This window comes from Zootoca vivipara, chromosome 8 (genome assembly GCF_965207765.1).
Source record: "Zootoca vivipara chromosome 8, rZooViv2.hap1.1, whole genome shotgun sequence".
NCBI classification, from domain to species: Eukaryota; Metazoa; Chordata; class Lepidosauria; order Squamata; family Lacertidae; genus Zootoca; species Zootoca vivipara.
This window is the reverse complement of record NC_142591.1, coordinates 85,616,467-85,635,819: the sequence shown is the minus strand read 5'-3', so window position 1 is coordinate 85,635,819 and position 19,353 is coordinate 85,616,467. Positions and strand designations below refer to the sequence as shown.

The 19,353-nt window shown below is 48.8% G+C and overlaps 1 protein-coding gene across 1 annotated transcript in view; it reads right to left on the bottom strand.

Moving 5' to 3' along the window:
* Nucleotides 1-18,326: 18,326 nt before the first annotated feature.
* Nucleotides 18,327-19,353, bottom strand: part of ZC3H3 (zinc finger CCCH-type containing 3) — a 245,607-nt gene continuing 244,580 nt past the window's right edge. Inside the window, 1 exon segment of the mRNA XM_035124913.3 lies at nt 18,327-19,268. Coding sequence (XP_034980804.3) covers nt 19,237-19,268 — 32 coding nt within the window. The 3' untranslated portion in view covers nt 18,327-19,236.

Genomic DNA, 19,353 nt, shown 5'->3' with positions numbered 1-19,353 from the left:
CCTTTCCCTAGAAGTGCCTAACCAGGGACATTTCCCCTAATATAGTTCTGGTTACAGGTAGGTAGCCGTGTTGGTCTGGATCGAAGTAAAATAAAAAAATTCCTTCAGTAGCACCTTAAAGACCAACTAAGTTTTTATTTTGGTATGAGCTTTCGTGTGCATGCACACTTCTTCAGATACCATCTGAAGAAGTGTGCATGCACACGAAAGCTCATACCAAAATAAAAACTTAGTTGGTCTTTAAGGTGCTACTGAAGGAATTTTTTTATTTTATTTCCCCTAATAGATCACTATTGCCAGTTATTTTGCCCCTAATACAATGTAGTTTTATATCTTACCTTCCAGGGCCGGCTCTAGGTAGACCCCCGGTGGTGCGGTGTGTCAGGGCACCGGGCCGGTAGGCAGGGCGCCGTGCGGCTTTGCCGCGCGGAAACCATGCTGCGCCCTGCGAGGGCGGGGTCGCCGGAGCGATCTCCGCCCCTCAGCGCCAGGGCGGCCGACCTGCTTGAGACTGCCCTGATACCTTCACCAATACAGAGATACTTTAGTACAGAGGCTTTCAACCCTTTTTGATTCCACGGTTCTCTTGACCAATGACCCTCTCTCTGTGGCACCCTTGTGGGGTTCAGGAGCCCAGTTATGTCGCCCCCTGACTGTAGAGCTGGCAGCTTCTCACCCCTTTTCAAGCACCCTCCCTCATGGAGGGTTCCCTCAGCCTCCTCTCCTCTCCCCTCTCCTTGGGAGTCTTCTGGGCAGCCGCTGCTTCTGCCCCTGGTCTCTGAGCTGTCCCCCTTCCCCAAGGAGAGGTGCCTCCTCACACTGCCCCACAAGGGCCTGGGACTTGTCTGTCCATTCCCAACAGCAAGGGCTGGCGGACTGACTGGCTGGGCTCCCTTGCCCGCTTGCTTGCTTGCTCCGAGGCCACCTCAGCTCCTGGCACCCAGCACCCCCTGGGCAGCCCCTGAGGCACCATTCACCTGCAGAGCTTGTAGCTAAAGAGAGAAGAAGAGAGGGATGGAGGCCAGTGTTGCTTGTGGCACCCCGGGCCATCATTCCAGGCACCCCAGGGTGCCACAGCACACTGGTTGAAAACCACTGCACATCCTTTTCAAATGGAAAGCTGCATCACAAAACTCAGAAAAGAGCACACTTCAAAGGATAGGTAAAAAAGGTAAAGGAAAAGGAGCCCTGGACGGTTCAGTCCAGTCAAAGGCGACTATGGGGTTGCAGCGCTCATCTCGCTTTCAGGCCAAGGGAGCCGTCGTTTGTCCACAGACAGCTTTCCGGGTCATGTGGCCAGCAGGACTAAACCGCTTCTGGCACAATGGAGCACCATGATGGAAACCAGAGTGCACGGAAATGCTGTTTACCTTCCTGCCACAGCAGTACCTATTTATCTACTTGCCCTGCCGTGCTTTCAAATTGCTAGGTAGGCAGAAGCTGGGACAGAGCAACGGGAGCTCACTCCGCTGTGGAGATTCAAACCGCCGACCTTCCAATTGGCAAGCCCAAGAGGCTCAGTGGTTTAGACCACAGCGCCACCCGCGTCAAAGGGTAACTGCATTTCATTTCACTTCTTGGTTCAGGGAAGGTGAACTGAACAGTTTTCTCCCCTGTCTTTACTGGCCATTAGATCTTCCAAGCAGGGAGCATCTCAAAAGACCAGAAGAAGAGACTCCTGGTGTGGGAATGTTCAGGAAGGATATACAGTGGTACCTCGACTTACGAATGACTCGACTTACAAATGTTTCGACATACGAATGGAGCTCCGTCCGCCATCTTGGATGCGGTTTAGATACGATTTTTTCGACTTACGCATTTTTAGATAGGGTTGCTTCAACTTACGATTTTTTTCTCCCAATGCATTCCTATGGGATTTGACTTACGAATTTTTTTGACTTACAAATGTGTGTTCGGAACACATTAAATTCGTAAGTCGAGGTACCACTGCATTGTTTAATAATATCCTTCCTAACCTGTGTTAGCAAGTTCTATGACTTAGCAGAGTTTAAACATTCCCCTTTAAACGTACAGCGGTTAACTTGTTGCAAGCTCATTTGAGTTTCTAAATACAGTGGGACCTCGACTTATGAATTTAATCCGTTCCGAATGCACACTCGTAGGTCAAAAACTTTGTAAGTCGAGTTTCCCATAGGAAAAGCGGTTTCCCATAGGAATGCATTGGAAACGGAAAAATTCGTAAGTCGAGGAAACCACATCTAAAAACTCGTAAGTTTAGGAAACTGCAGCTAGCCGCGAACAGGTTTTCTGTTCCGCTTGTAAGTCGAAAACGTCGGATGTTGAATAGCTCGTAAGTTGAGGTCCCACTGTATAAGATTCCTGGTAATTCCCTTTCATCCCTCTTAAAAAGAACAGACATGGCAATCTTATTTAAAGTCAGTAAAAAGAAGTTTACTCACAGTATCACCAGTTCACAATTGGATCCCTAAAGGGAGACTTAGATTACAATATATATACGCGTGGAGCTCTCCCATAAGGGGGTCAGTCCCTTTGTGCTCTGTTGGCTAAGCCAACAGGGCATCTCTAGCTGAAGAGATGTTGCTTCTTCGAGGAATGAAGTCAGAGAGAGAGCAAAAGAGGAAGTGTGCTCCCTGCCTTGCCCTTTTGTTACCTGGGCAGGTAAGGCCATGCCCACCTCTGGTCACATGCAGAGGGAGTTTGTCCCAGCCCAGAAAGAAACAGGAAGTTTTCTACTGGCTGGTACAAAGCATCCCCTTGTATGTCCACTCTAGGAATGTTGTACAGTGGTACCTCGATTTACGAACGACTCAACAACAGAATTTTTCGACTTACGAATGGGGGTAATGGCCGCGCGCTTACAAATGTCTCGGCATCTGGAAAAAAACCACGGCAGTTTTAAGATAGGGACTTTTCAACTTACGAATTTTTAAATAGGGTTGCTTCGACTTACGAATTTTTCCGTTTCCAATGCATTCCTATGGGAAATCACGTTTCCAATGGTGTTTTTCGACTTACGAATTTTTCGACTTACGAAGGTGCCTTTGGAATGGATTAAATTAGTAAGTCGAGGCACCACTGTACTTGACTGCTATGTGTTTCACATCCCACACCTGGGACAGGACAAGGGTCCATCTAGTCCAGCATCCCGTTCTCGCAGTGGCTGACCAGATGCCCATTACGGGGAACCAGCAAGCAGGATCCGAGTACAATAGCCCTCTCTCCTCCTGCGGTTTCCAGTAACAGAGCTTCAGGAGCAGAGCCATCCTGGTTTGTAGCCACCAATTGCCTCTCCTCCAATAATTTGTTTAATCCTCTTTTAAACCCACCCACATTGGGGGCCATCACTGCCTCCTGTGGGGGGGAGTTCCATAGTTTTTTCACTATCTCCTCTTGGGCTGAACTCAGAGCAACCATGGGTTGCAGGCTATCTTTGGGGGGGGGGGAGATTGCACACTCCGAGCCTCAGACACAAGCTCCTGAGGTCTATCAGAAACATCTGGCCCCAAACACCTCCAAAATATTTAGTTCCTCAAACCAACTTGTGCTGTACAGCAGCTTTAAGTTGGGTAGAATGAAAGGCGCAATAATGACATTTTCAACAAACAAAAAATGGAATAAGCCAATACTTCACAAAGCAAAACAGGGACCAGGAAATCTATCGCCCCAATAAAAGAGGCAGAGACATTTGGAAAGGCAAGAGTAGAAAAAACATCGCTCAGGCTGTCTCATAATATCTACTTTCGAAGGTCCAAAGTTCAGATTACGAGTGACATTCTCATTTGCTGCCAGCTTCAAACCCTGGCGGGACAGTCTCACTCCCTAGTCCTCTCTCCCGCTCCGGTGAAACTCCATTCATTGTGTAAAAAAATGATGCAGCGCAAAAGGGCAGGTGGGGGACGAGGCTCTGAGCTGTTCAGCTAGGCCAGCTGTGGTGGCTGGGGCTGGTGGCAGCTGCCTCTCAAAACATCTGGCGGGTGCCCTGGTTGGCCAGGGCAGAACTAGGCAGAGATTTCCCCCCTACTCATGAGGTGTGAGCATCTCCTTAAAGCAATCCTTCCAGCATGTTGCTAAAAATGCAAAGGCCAATAGTTCTTTATACAGTATCTATATCTATATCTATAGACCCAGGTGGCGCTGTGGGTTAAACCACTGAGCCTAGGGCTTGCTGGTCAGAAGGTCGGTGGTTCGAATCCCTGCAACGGGGTGAGCTCCCGTTGCTCGGTCCCAGCTCCTGCCAACCTAGCAGTTCGAAAGCACGTCAAAATGCAAGTAGACAAATAGGAACCGCTACAGCGGGAAGGTAAACGGCGTTTCCATGTGCTGCTCTGGTTCACCACCTGACCTGGAAGCTGTACGCTGGCTCCCTCGGCCAATAATGTGAGATGAGTGCGCAACCCCAGAGTCGGTCACGACTGGACCTAATGGTCAGGGGTCCCTTTACCTTTACCTATATTCAAAATTGAATATAACTCAGTTGGCAAAGCATGAGACTCAAGGTTGTGGGTTTGCGCCCCATGTTGGGCAAAAGAATCTTGCATTGCAGGGGAAGGGTATTATTATTACTGGATTATTATCTGAATTTATATACCGTCCTATCACCGGGGGTAGTAAATGACCCTTGCAGTCCCTTCCGACTCTCTCTCTCTCCCTCTCCCTCCCTCTCCCTCTCCCTCTCTAGCTTGCAAATTGACTTATTACTTACATACAGTTTTCATAACAACAACAACAAACAACAACAACACCTTTATTGTCAATGTACAACCTGTGTACAATGAAATTTCCCATCAGTTTTGGAAACATAGAAAGCGACGGTACACTTAATTGGTACACACACACACACACACACAGAGAGAGAGAGAGAGAGAGAGAGAGAGAGAGAGAGAGAGAGAGAGAGCGCTCCTGGGGATCCTCAGTCTGGAATGTCTTTTCTTGGTGCCACGGCCATGCCAGAAGATTAGCAGCTCCCTTGCCCAGGACAGGAACACACGTCAGCCCCCCTTGCCCTTGCCCTCCCCCCCCATCCATATTAACAGCTGTCTCCCTGCATGGAAATGGGACATTAAAGGATTACGGGTGGGCATGGCTCCAAAGATCCCTTGTCACTCCTCTAGCCGGGCCAGAGAGCAAGAGGGGCTGGACCAGGGGGCAGGGGGGTGCGGTATTTTTAGACAACGTGCCTAAGATACAGTGGAGGGCTGGGGGGGGGTGTTTCTGGGAACCAACTGCTGCTGCTGGCATCTACACACACACACACACACACACACACACGGGTCCTCCCTCCCACTTCACCCTGAAGCCAAGGGCCAGTCATCTAAGCAGGTAGAGTGACAACTCTTTGGAGCTCCAGGGAGGGAACAGGGCCTTTGCGTCATCCTCTTATTCTTAGAGCCAGCGCGAAAGGAGATTCGGTTCCCCCAGGGATTACATCTTGCCAAGACAAGCAGCAAAGGAAGAGGTGGCAGAGGGGACACTTTTAAGATAAGATAAGATAAGATAAGATAAGATAAGATATCTTTATTGTCATTGTCCCCTTGCGGGAACAACGAAATTACTCGGTTGCTACATTCACTCAAATAAAGCATTCCGCATAATCCAAAATTAAAAATTACAAAATTACAAATTTTCCCGGAGAGGTGATTGCAGGCATTAAAGGGGGGGGGGGAATGCATGGAAGTCAAAGTGTTTGAAACTCCCAGCGAAATCGGTCTTGGCGAGATAAGAGAGGGAGAGATGATCCTTCAACTGGTAGATCATTGGTGTGTTATGTCGCACAGATCCAGCTCAGAGTATGCCACACTACCAACCTCTGGTGGTTGCTGCTAAGCGGATGCACTTACTAGTCTGCTTGTGAATTTAAACTTTAAACTTCTCTGCGCTGTATCCGTATTGTTACGCTAAAGTTCCTTTGTGCGATGTTGCAATGCTATGGATTCATAAAAATATGTTAAAATTCAAAAATCCAGTGTTGGTCTCTAGAGGGGGGTTATATATATATATATACAGGTGAAACTCGGAAAATTAGAATATCATCGAAAAGTGCATTTATTTCAGTTATGCAACTTATTATTTTTTATTTTTCTTTTAATTTTTACAAATGCTTTCTTTTGGAAATTCCACAGTAATAAAACAAACAGTTACAATAATACAAAGATAAACAAAAATAAACATCGCTATTACATTTCATTACAGTCATACCTCGGTTTAAATACGCCTCGGCTTGAGTATTTTCAGTTTAAGTACTCCGCGGACCTGTCTGGAATGGATTAATCCACTTTCCATTACTTTCAATGGGAAAGTTCGCTTCAGGTTAAGTACGGACTTCCAGAACCAATTGTGTTTGTAAACCAAGGTACCACTGTAATTACATTCCATTTATAATTGACCCGCCTAACAACAAATAATTACGATTACAACAAATAAAGGCTTGACATATCTTGCTTTGCATGTCATGCATCTATCTCATATATTAGTTTCACCTTTTAAGTTGCATTGCTGAAATAAATGCACTTTTCGACAATATTCTAATTTTCCAAGTTTCACCTGTATATGTAAAACAGAGAGACACAAATCCTTGGGCAAAGGAACCATTTGCGGTTCCAAGACTGCAGCTTGCCTTGCGTGAACCCGAGGAGGGAATGCCAGGAGAATGGAGCCCGGTGAAAACTCCTGTTAACAGGGTGTGTGTGTGTGTGTGTGTGTGTGTGTGTGTGTGTGTGTGTGGTGTTGGTGTTGTTACCTCTCTTTTCAGCTTTTACATGTGCAAGGAGGCACCCTGGTATGCATTTTTAACAAATAAAGGGATAACGTTTATAGTCTTCTAATAGCTTTAGATTGAGTCAGACGGTCAGCAGAAGTTGGATGGCCCTGAGAGTGCATAGCTCAGTCAGTACAGCACGAGACTCTTAATCTCAAGGCCATGGGTTCAAGCCTCAGGTTGTGCAAAATATCCCTCCATTGCCTGCATTGGACTAGATGACCCCTAGGGTCCCTTCCAACTCTACAATCCTATGATACCACGAGCTTGCTGGGAGCTCCCTCTCTTGTCCTTCTCTTGGTCTCGCCACCCTGACAGGCATGCTTGGTGGGAAAGAGCCTTCTTGGTGGTGACTCCTCCTGAACAACTTTGCAACCTCTTCCTAGAGAAATTAGACCTGCTCCCTCCTTCTTGTGCCTTCGCAGGCAGCTGAAGACTTCCTTGTTCCAGGAGGCCCTGGGGAACGGACTGTTTCTTAAGGAAAGGCTGGTGCTGTGATCTTTTTATTGGACTTATCTGTATGTGATCGTATCGGTTATTGTTTTGTCTTGTCCTTGTTTTTATTATATATTTTGCGGTTTTGTTCAGTGAACTGCCCTGAGATCTTCAGATGAAAGGCAGTATGCAAATACAATCAGTCAATCAATCAATCAATCAATCAAATACTCTACTAAGGTTTCATTGTTTTTTAATGAATGCTTTTAAAATACTGTATGTTGTTAGCCATTTCTATTTTGCCAGTAAGCCACCTTGAGAAACCAGGATATTAATAAATATAATAATAAAAAGGCAGGATATTCCTAAATATAATGATTTATTCTGTCAGTATAGCATGAGACTCAATCTCAGGGTTTTGGGTTCGAGTCCCATGTTTGACAAATGATGCTAATTATATACCTTCATCAAAAGATCTCAGCACGGTTCACAAAAGATTCCTGCATTGCAGGGGGTTGGACTAGATGACCCTTGTGGTCCCTTCCAACTCTACAATTCTATGACCCCCTTGCATCTCCCGGAAGGTCTCCCCCTCCCCTGAGGGTCTTCTGGGCCTCTTTCGGCCTGGGAATCTCAAGCCGAGAGGCCATCCTGCAAAACAGGGTGGAGAGAGTCGGACAGCTGAACACAGTGACCCGACTTGGGCTGCCCGAACTTGTTTATACGCCTCCAGCACACACCCAGAGCCACCCCCCCCCCGGCAGCTCGAGTTTCATACCAAGAATCCTGGGGCAAGATGGGCTCCCTCGGCTGTCGGCATTGCCCGCGTGGTTGCTGGGGGTGGCTGCGAGGCCCAGGAAGCTTCCCAAATGTCATAGTGGCTTGTGCGTGACATCCAACACCCTTGCTGAAAAGGAAACCACCCTTAATCCCAGCCCAAGGGCCCCGGGGAATGGGGGGGGATGCAGCACCCGGGGTGGAGGGCTGTGAAGCCTCGGGCCTGCGGGTGGGATCGTGTTTCAAGGGGGCAGCAGCTGGGGGTGTCCCCTAAGATGACTTCTCAGAGCCAGGAAGGTTGGGGTTGGTGGTTCCTGGCAGAGAATTCCCTGTGTGTGTCCCCCTCCTCGGCACACACACACACACACTCACACAACATGCACCCAAAAAGACACAGAGTTGAACTTTGGCCGTAGGTGCCTGACAGCCTTGAGGCCTCATTCTCCTGGATGGAAAGGTAAAGGTAAAGGACCCCTGGACGGTTAAGTCCAGGCAAATTTGACTATGGGGTTTCAACGCTCATCTCGCTTTCAGGCCAAGGGAGCCGGTGTTTCTCCACAGACAGCTTTCCAGGTCATGTGGCCGGCAGGACTAAACTGCTTCTGGCACAACAGAACACCGTGATGGAAACAAGAGTGCACGGAAATGCCCTTTACCTTCCCGCTGCAGCAGTACCTATTTATCTACTTGCACTGGCGTGCTTTCGAACTGCTAGGTTGGCAGGAGCTGGGACAGAGCAATGGGAGCTCAGCCCGTCGTGGGGATTCGAACTGCCTACCTTCCCATCAGCAAGCCCAAGAGGCTCAGTAGTTTAGACCACAGCGCCACCCATGTCCCTTGTCCTCCAGGACAAGCAGATGAAGGTGAGGCATTTGGGGTGAGGGAATAATGCACATGGCACCGGGGTGCATTTCAGCAAGAACGGGAGTCTCTCTCTCTCTCTCTCTCTGACTCTATCTCCCTCTCACACACGCACCAGATATAAGGAAAGACTTCTTCACATCGCCCTGTGGAACTCCCTCCCACAGGAGGCCACTGACCAAAATGACTTCAAAAGAGGATTAGACCAGTGTTTCCCAACCTTGTGCCTCCAGATGTTTTGGGACTACAACTCCCATCATCCCTAGCTAGCAAGACCAGTGGTCAGGAATGATGGGAATTGTAGTCTGAAAACAGCTGGAGGCACAAGGTTGGGAAACACTGGATTAGACAAATCATAGACTCAGAGAATTGCAGAGCTTGAAGGGTGGTCCTGTGCAACTCCTGGCAATGCAGGAATCCTCGGCTGACGCTGCCTGTTCTTGATCCGCCAGCCTCAAAACACTGGCTGAGAGAGGAGCCCTGAAGGAAAGAAGCTTTTCCCTACACATGGATTGGCTACAGAGGGCTACTACGGTAGCCAGGTTGGCTCTGCTCTGCCTCCACAGTTGGATCCTGCTTGTTTACTCACAGCTCACTCTGGGACTATCTGCTAAGGTGGAGAGCCAAAGGGACCCAACTGCTGTGATCTGTTCTAAACCATTTGCAATCTTAATGTCTGGCTGTATTATTTACATTGCATATGCATGGGGTGTTTCTTTTGGGGGTGTATGAGGATTGGATTTCTAGAAACCGGAACATAAAGTTGAGATGAGAGAGAGAGAGAGAGAGAGAGAGAGAGAGAGAAGAATATAAAAGGAATAAGCAATAACGGAAAAGAGACAACAAGCTTCTTTGCAGACGACACCTTGCTAACAGTTGAAAATCCGTTAGAAAATGTGCAGGTAAGAGAAGCACATTTGAATTTCTTTTGGAGAAATATCAGAGCTGCGAATGAATTGGTCCAAATCAGAGATGATGATATTTAACTATGATGAAGATGAAAAACGAAAATGGTTGAAGGAAATAAAAAGACTGTAGATATAAAATTAGGAAGTGTAATAAAAAGTACTTGGGAATAAATATAACAAGAAATTTAGAAAATTTAGAACAAGAGAATCTTAACGAGAGAGAGAGAGAGAGAGAGAGAGAGAGAGAGAGAGAGAGAGAGAGAGAGAGAGAGAGCTTTGTGTACCATTCAGAGATGATCCCATGCAGTGCCAAAACTGTGAGAAACACCCCCCCCCATACACACACACACACACGTGGCTGGCTGTTTTCACAAATGGTGCTTAAATCATTTCTCTGCATTTCCGGCTTCCATAGCTGGAACATAATAGTTACATTAACTAGAACATGCTGTTCCGAGTGGCGCAGTAGCATAGTGCTAAGTGAGGAAGAGTTTTCTATCAAGGAGAGCTGAACGTGCTCCCATCCTGGCTGGTAGGTCTTCCTTTGCGTGCTTAAGACAGGTAAGGTCTTGAAACTGAGCAGCAGCGAGGAGGAGGAGGCAGGCAGCAAAGAGGACAAAAAATACCCTGCTTGGGGGAAAACCAAGCAGAGATGTCAGAACGTGGAGGCCAACCTGAACACGGGGGCGTAGCACACAGCCGCGCTAAAAAGAACTTTTCCACACAGCACATATAGTTAAACTATGGAACTCACTCCTGAGCAGCTTCTCTTCACCCCTGGATAAATGACCATGTCACCAGGGATGTGGCAGTTGGCTGTGGAAGGGCAAATCTCATCATCATGCCGTAAGGAAACAAAATGACATTTGGACCACTCAGAGCAGGCAGCAAAGAAAGAGACTAAATCTGCCAAGGGTTCCTTGTTTGTTCAGACAGAGGTTGGCATCCCGTGGACTGCAAGAAGATCAAACCTATCCATTCTGAAGGAAATCAGCCCAGAGTGCTCACTGGAAGGACAAATTGTGAAGCTGAGGCTCCAAGACTTTGGCCACCTCATGAGAAGAGAAGATTCCCTGGAAAAGACCCTGATGTTGGGAAAGATGGAGGGCACAAGGAGAAGGGGACGACAGAGGACGAGATGGTTGGACAGTGTTCTCGAAGCTACGAACATGAGTCTGACCAAACTGTGGGAGACAGTGCAAGACAGGAGTGCCTGGTGTGCTCTGGTCCATGGGGTCATGAAGAGTCGCGACTAAACAACAACAAAGGCTTGCAGATACACTAATTCAGAGGTTTTCAACCTTTTGGGGTCCACGGCTCCCTTGACCAACTCCATTCTTTCTGCAGCACCCCTGGGGAGCTCAGGGGGCTGGTTAGGTCACCCCTTGCTTGCAGAGCCGGCAACCTGCGACCCTAAGATTAAGAGTCTCATGCTCTACCAACTGAGGGGTTTTTTGCTTATTTGATATGTGTTTGAAAACCACCACCTTGGCTAGGTTATGCACACTTTTTCCTCTCTGCACATACCGCCAGCGAACGAAGAAGGAAGTGATTGAAATTTTGGCATGCTTTTTATTTACCATCATTTTCCTTCTATGGGTTTTATGAAACACAGCAAGTTCAAAAACCTAAGAAATGAACCAGCTCTCTCGGAGTAAAGGACTCACCTGTGCACATGGGAGATTTGGCTGCAGAGATGAAAAGGTGCATGAAAAAGAAAAGGCTAGCACATGAATTTCCCCATAACAGGGAGGTCTTAAGAAACCCTGAAAGGGTTGCAGGGCACCTGGGATCCAGATCCTCTCTTTCGGTGAAGACTTCTGTCTTGGGGCGAAGGCCAGACTCAAAGGGACGGGTATTTCACACACCACCAAACAGAATTGATAGCTGCAATTTCCCAAACAACGTGGGATTGTTCAGCTATATTACACCTCTGAGACCAAACTTTAGTCTGGCTGTAAAACCATGCAGAAACATGAGGAATTGCCTGGCAACCGAGCTCAGCTCGCTACTTATTTAAGAGCCAGATCCCATGAGTTTTTACATCAGCGAGTAAGACTACAGGTGTTGGGTCTGCCAAGTCAGAACACGGGATCCATTTAGCTCAGCTCTGTTTGCACGGGGTGGGTTGGGGTGGGGAGCGGATCTCCAAGATTTCAGGTCAGGTAGGGGACATAGGCCTACCTGGAGATGCTGAAGGTTGAACTAGGGACATTCTACATGCCAAGCAGGTGCTATGCCATTGAGCCGTGATGGCTGCAGCACAAAACTGCCACATTCCAGACAGCCTTGCCAGTGGAGGAGGGTCCCAGTGCCCCTGCCCCAGATGCAGTGCCCATGCAGAAGAGACCTCGGGCAGAGTTACACCATCGGCAGAATCAAGTGGCGCAGCTCTTCCTGGACTGTACCACTTCATCAGAGCGGGAGGCGGAGTCCATGTTTCCATGCTCCTGCCAAGGACTGGTTGGACGCAGAGGAATGGTGGAAGGAACCTGCTGGGGGGGACCCCCAAGGGAAGAAGGCTCAGAGACAGGAGAAGAGGGAGAAGATTGGGAAGAGGAGGCAACAGGACTTAGTGAGCGGGGAAGAGCGTGTGGCAGAGAGAAGTCCAGGATGAGAAGCTGAAGCAGCAGGAGGGAGGGAGAGATGACTCTGGCTGGTGTCTCCCTCTCCCTTCCCCACTGGTCTCCCAGAACCAGGAGAGGCATGAAAAGGGTGGAGAAGTTGTCTTCATGTAGCACAGTCTCTGGTTTCTTGGGGGAAACCCTGGAGATGAGGAGAGGCAGGCAGCTGTGGGGAGGCAGGGACCTTCCATCTTAGCAACTGCTTCATGGGGGCAAGACCTACCGTGGAAGAGTTGCTGTGCTCCTTAGGCCGGTGCAGATTGTGTTTTTGCCAAAAAAGATTCAATTCCAACCGGGATGGTAGAATTTCCTGCCGGCTCAGTCTTGGCAGCTCCCTCGTACAAAAACACACGGCTGACACTGGAGTAAATCTTACTCCAGGGATAGGGGACTCGGGGCCTGGCAGATGTTCCTGGACTGCAAATCCCATCAGCCCCAGCCAGCTTGGGCAACAGTCAGGGGCAATGGGAGGTTGCAGTCCAGCAAACATCTAGAGGGCTGCAGGATAACCCCCCCTGCCTTAGCCAATGAGTTTTACTTGTCCAACTCGGCATATGAATAAAACAATCATGCTGAAGAAGGGTGCTTGAATTTCAGATGATGCACATGGATGTTGCAGGAGGCCCATCTCAGAAGCACCTTAGCTGGACAACCTCCCCTAAAATCATGCTATCCATTTGGTTCTGGTTGCCTCAACTCAGCAAGGACATTATAGAGCTGGGAAAGGTTCAGATCCCGCTTGCGGGTTTCTCTTTGGGGGCATCTGGTTGGCTGCTATGAGAAGAGGATGCTTGGGGGGGGGGGCTTGGCCTGATCCAGCAACCTTTTCTTATGTTCTTACGTCTGCCAGCTGTGGGTCTCAGAAGTGACTTCCCTTCTTAATGCGCAAGGGACCTCCGTGGGAAGCGACATAATCTGACCCAGGGACCCAGCCACTCGGCCAGAGCGATTAAAGGCTCGCTTCTGATGGCCGCAAATACCAGTCCCCGGGGCTTTTGGCAGGTGCCGCATGGAAAGAATTTGAAATTCTCTTGGACTGCATGTGCCGGTGCATGGCTAGGGGGGGGGGCTGAGGAATGAGGAGGACGCCTGGTGCAGAGTTATCAACAGCCCCATGATTTGGTTCTGTTCCGTCCAGGCAGGTAGTGCTTTTGGAACCTTACAAAACAAAACAAAAAAAGACAGCGGGAGCCTGGAAAGTCTTCCTTTGGGCTGCGTCCCAATAAGGGTCCCCCGCCCCCCAAATAAGGTAGTCCATGGAGAATCTAATTAAGGAGTTGGGAGGAGAAGCAGGGATCTGGAAGAGGGTCTCGGAAGTTGTCGCCTTAGGTTCCCAGGTCAAAAGGGCAATCCACTCAGGAAAAACTGCAAGCGTTTTCTGCCATCATCATGCAGCTTAACCGCCACGGGCCATTTGGAATCCGTTCTCTGAACTGCTGCGGAGAAGACTTTGGGGAGGAATTCAACGTAGTGCTAAGGAGATCTCTCAGCAAAGGCATTTCTTGCCTGCCGTTTCCCATTATTATTATTATTATTATTATTATTATTATTATTATTATTATTATTATTAAATAATAGTGGGATTGTTGGAATGGGAGATTATTGGTTTGTTTCTGTTCTTATTTTTATTACGTATTTTGTGTTTTTTACATTGCAATTTTATGTCATGAACCGCTCCGAGATCAATGGGTATAGCACGGTATACAAATATAATAATAATAATAATTTATTTATACCCTGCCTTCCCCCCTGAGGGAATTCAAGGCCGTTTACAGCTAAAACCAGGAACTGCTCAAAGCAAAGAAAAACAACTACTAAAAAACAAGTATGCATTGATAGGATTAAAATCAATTAAAACCATGCAAATAATTACAATGAGAACAGCACTTGCACTTCTATCTGCCATGTGCTTCTCTGGGGATTTAGAAATCTCCCCACAGCCAATCTGGGGCAAGAGAATGAGCAGAAGGCTTTGCATGGGGTTCTAGTGGCCTCAAGTGGGAGGCAGCTCCCCCTCTCCCCGGGTGGGTGGGTGTGGATTTCCTAGGGTACAATTACTTCTAGCTATTTCGAATTCCACCGTGCTGTCATTTATCTTCCTTAGTAGGGTGTGCAAATGGCTATTCTGAATACGGCTCCAGAAGGAGGAAGTTTCAGAGAGTGCAGAAAAGTTTGCCCCTGTTCTCCTCGCAGAGCTGTCTGGCCAGCAATCCTGGGCTCTTGCGGGGAACGCTGTCAGGCAGGACGCTAAATCACAGAGACAGAGAAACAGAGAGGGGGTAATAAAAGCAGCCCAATCAAAGGGGGTGATTGTTAATGGCCCCCTTGCTGCTGCTCCCCCTACCACCACCTGGAGCGAAGTTGGGCCAGGAAGTGCCAAGCAAGGCAGATTGCAGCCCTCCTCCCTATCCGTCTCTTATTAGCTTGCTACTCTGCGGAGATGAGCCAGGATGCTTCACCAGCCGGGGATGGGAGGGCGTTTCGATGCTTGCCGCACAGGTGCCAGTTAAAAGAAGGGGTGGCCAACGCATCCTGTAGAGAGAGGAGGCCCTTGAGATGGGTCCAGGCATGGCTTTTTATAGATACAGAGCAGATTCACAGAAGCATAGAATAAAGTTGGAAGGGACCCCCAAGGGCCATCCAGTCCAACCCCTGCTATGCAGAAATCCCAGCTAAAGAATTCCTGACCATCCAACCTCGGGAAGTTCTGTGGTTCTCACTTGTTTCTCTCTCTCTCTCTCTCTCTCTCTCTCTCTCTCTCTCTCTCTCACACACACACACACACACACACACACAGATGTAGTGAATATCTAAGAGCAGCCCTGTTGGATCAATCTAGTCCACCCATCTAGTCCAGCATCCTGCTCCCACAGGATGTGGAAGGACCGCAAGAAGGAAATATGCACAAAAGCAACTCTCCCCTCTGGTGGTTTCCAGAATCTGGTATTCAGAAGCATTTCTGCCTCCAACTGTGAAGCCAGCCACCCTGGCTAGCGACCATTGATAGCCCTCTTCTTCACGAATTTCTCCATCTAGGTTGACGACCATCACTGCTTCCTGTGGGAGGGAGTTCCACAGTTGAACAATGTGCTGTGTGAAGGAGGACTCTCTTTCGTCCGTCCTGAACTTTCCAGCATTCAACTTCCTTGCACGTCTAAAAGTTCTAGCCTTATGAGAGAGGGGGGAAATGTTTCTCTGTCCCCCTTCTCCATGCCGTGTATAATTTTATAAACTTCTATCATGCTGCCTCTTGCTCGCCTTTTCTCTAAAGTCACAAAGGCTGCAATCTTCCTTCAGGTCAATGTTTCACGTGATCTACTGTATTTTTTTGTGTATAAGACTATATTTTTTCCTAATTTTTTGAACTTTAAAATAAGGGGTCCTCTTATACATGGATAGTGCAAAGTGCATTTCTATTAATTTTGAGTCCCAAAAATTAGGGGTCGTCTTATACATGGGCGCGTCTTATACACGGAAAAATACGGTATGTCTCTTTGATAAAATGAACACATGCCTAAGTAGCAAGTGACTAAGAGGGTTAAGAAATAGTATCATTTCTGAGTTCTGTGGTTCTTACTTGCTTCTGAAGGTGTGTTGAGAGCAGGGAGGGGACAGAAGTGGCTATCCAGATACTGTTGGACTTCAGCTCCCATCAGTCCCCCGCCAGCATGGCCAACCGCCGGGCATTATGGGAGATGTAGTCTAGTGATACCAGGAGACCCTCAGGTCCCCATTCCTGGTTTAGAGACAGAATCCATTGGCGTAGAGTGGGGAGGGGCATAGGGCAGGCATCCCCAAACTGCAGCCCTCCAGATGTTTTGGCCTACAACTCCCATCATCCCTAGCTAACAGGGCCAGTGGTCAGGGATGATGGGAATTGTAGCCCAAAACATCTGAAGGGCCGAAGTTTGGGGATGTCTGGCATAGGGGTGGTTGCCCTAAGTGCAAAATTGTTAGGGGTACAACGTCTTAACACCCACTGCTGACTCAGTACACCTACTGCTTCCATCGCTAGGCTGTTGAAAATGGCTTCTCCATGTGAACCAAGAAGTGACCTCTCCAGGCACAACAGAACGACTCTTCTTTCCTTATCACTGTGACTGCAATCTCCCGGGTGACACAGATGTTGTTAGGCAGCTGGATGTGTGTGCATACCGTCTGTTTCCCTCCCACCCTCCATCCACTCGGCCCCGGGAGCTGGCAACCTGCGCTATGACACTGACAGAATCCAGAAGACCTCTGCTGAGACTGCGACGAACTCCAAACCACTGATGGATACAGCAACACCACATCGCTTTTTCAGACCAAGAGGTCCTCAAAGTGCTCCCTATCAGATGCGAACTCATGTTATTTCAAGATCCGGAGACTTGGAATCCTTGTGGACCAGACTTCTCTCTCTCACACACACAAGTACACTCGTCCCAGCCAAAGGTTAGCCCATCATGGTCCATTTGATAGGCAGAGTCTGTTGCAGGATCAAGCATGGTCTGCCCAGGCCACGAGGCCAGTCTCCTTTGCTCACCTATGGGACCGCCTCTCCCGGTATGCCCCGCAGAGGACATTAAGGTCCACAAATAATAACATACTGGAGATCTCGAGTCACAAGGTGGTTAGGCTGGCCTCGACCAGGACCAGGGCCTTCTCAGTACTGGCCCCGACCTGGTGGAACGCTCTGTCTCAGGAGACTAGGGCCCTGCGGGATTTGCCATCTTTTCGTAGGGCTTGCAAGATAGAGCTGTTCCGCTTGGCCTTCGGACTGACGCAGTCTGACCCCGGGGTTACCCTCCCCTAAGGTTTTATCTTATAATGGTTTTATCTTACTTGAAGATTTTTAATTTCAAAATTGAATTTTAACATTGTATTAATCTGCATTTTAATTCAATTGTTTCTTTTATACTTGCGTTGATATTTTTGCTGTTAGCCGCCCTGAGCCCGGTCTTGACTGGGAAGGGCGGGGTATAAATAAAATTATTATTATTATTATCATGAGTAAAAAGTGCTTGGCCTTCCCTGGATGCATCCCAGGTGGTGCCACGGCAGGGGAGATTCCTTGCCAAGAAAACTCTCTTCCCAAGGGAAGGAAGAGAGGCTTCTTGCATTTCACATTACCTGCTGGAGGAGCAGACGGATTACAGAAGAGCAGAAAGGAGCAGGGTGCATTTCAACCTAGAGGGTGCTCAAAATGTTGGAGGTTCCCCCCACAAAAATGGGCAATGAATCACAGCAGCCAGATTAGCTCCAGGGAGAAGGGGGGTCATTGCGAAACCTTCAACCCTACTGTATGTTTCAGGCAAAGACGGGCTTGGTATCATTTCACTCGAATGGCTTTATGACTCATTTGAAAAGGGAGTAGATCAGGGGTCCCAAGACTTACCCGGCTTTGGGCCGGTGCCCGCCGCGCCAATCGCACGGCGGGCCAGAGGGCAGGGGAGTGCGCGCGCAGCAGGCCGGAGGGCAGGGGAGTGTGCGCCCGTGCGCATGCGCACACACACTTACTGGCACGGTGGCACGCTTCCAGGACGGAAAAATCGCCGAAAATCGTTTGTGTGCATGCGTATGGGCCTTCCCCCGACCCGGAAGTGCACCGGAAATTACCTCTTCTGGGTCGGGAGAGGCCCATACGCATGCGCACAAACAATTTTCGGCGGTTTTTCCCGACGTGGAAGTGCGCCGCCGCGCTGCGCGCCATAAGAGCAGGCAGCGGGGGTCGTCGCAGGCCAGATTGGGAGGCCAATTGGGCCGCATCTGGCCTGCGGGCCGTAGTTTGGGGACCCCTGGAGTAGATCCTCCGTCCAACCAGCTGGGCTGGGAGAGGAAGGAAGGAAGGAATCTGCGTATGTACTGCAATTGCTCTTTTCCTGCATGAGATCTTTCCCCAGAATTTCCACCCAAAGAGGGAAATCGGTTGAGTATGTCGGTCTGGAGAAAGGACCCCCCCCAAACCCTGTGATTTCCCCCCACGCCCAGAGAAAACACAAGACTCTCTTTCACAACCAAGACCTGTATAGAACTTCACAACACGCCTCTACAAATATAAATGTTTTGCTTGTGGCTTTTTTTTTTTTTGCATAATAAAAGCACCCAGGCAAGCTGGTTTTACAAATCACTCTGAGACCCAAATCTGGCCTTGACTATCAAAGAAACAACTTTGCAAAGAATCTAGAGTTCTTTCCCCTCAAAAAAAATTCTGCTCGGGAAAGAAAGAGAAACCGCCCTCTGCCCTCGTGTCTCCAAAGCCTGCAGGAACTTTGCCTCTCTCGGGACAAAGTCAGGCATGAGATTTAAGCCCCTCACCCATCAACCCACAATGGCTTTGAAATCCCAGAGCCATCTATCAGCAATCATCTCCCTTAACTCTGCATCTTGGCACCCTTGGGAAAACCACCCTGGCCAGGCGGTCCAAGCATGAGGTGGTAAAGGGTCTGGGGTGCAAATCTATATCTTAGGTTTCTACCTGGTCTCTCTCCCTGCTTCCCCCAGTCCACCATCGCGGTTGATGGTCCCAGGTGAAGCCAGCACAGCCACGCTGAGTCTGGGACCCAGGCAGACGTTTCTGGGTGACGCTCCCCCTGCAGTGCAGGCCAGCGGAGCTGAATTAGGAGCTGGTGAAAGTCTGAAAGAGAAAAGCTCCTTTATTGGGGGGGGGGAAATAAAACCACAAAGCTGCCCTCCTGGGCTGTGTGGGAGACTGGGGTAGCCTTCCTCTCGCAAACCCCACTTCTCACATAAAACAAGCGGACAGCCCCTCTGGGCAAATCCAGCCGAGCCTTTTTGCCTGTCTGTCTCGGTGCCGTGTCTTCCTGAGTTAGTCGCCAGGGTGGCTTCGAATCCCTGAGGCGTGTGTGGCCGAGGCGTCATCTGCTGCGCAGGGCTCTGCTCGGAGGTGTTGCCGTCCTCACAACCTGGGCTTGATCTGCAAAGGCTTCCCTGGGAGTGAAAAAAAAGAGGAGAGAGAGTTGTTTGTTATCAAAAGGAAAAGAGGCCTGAACTATTACAACCCGGTGTCTATCGC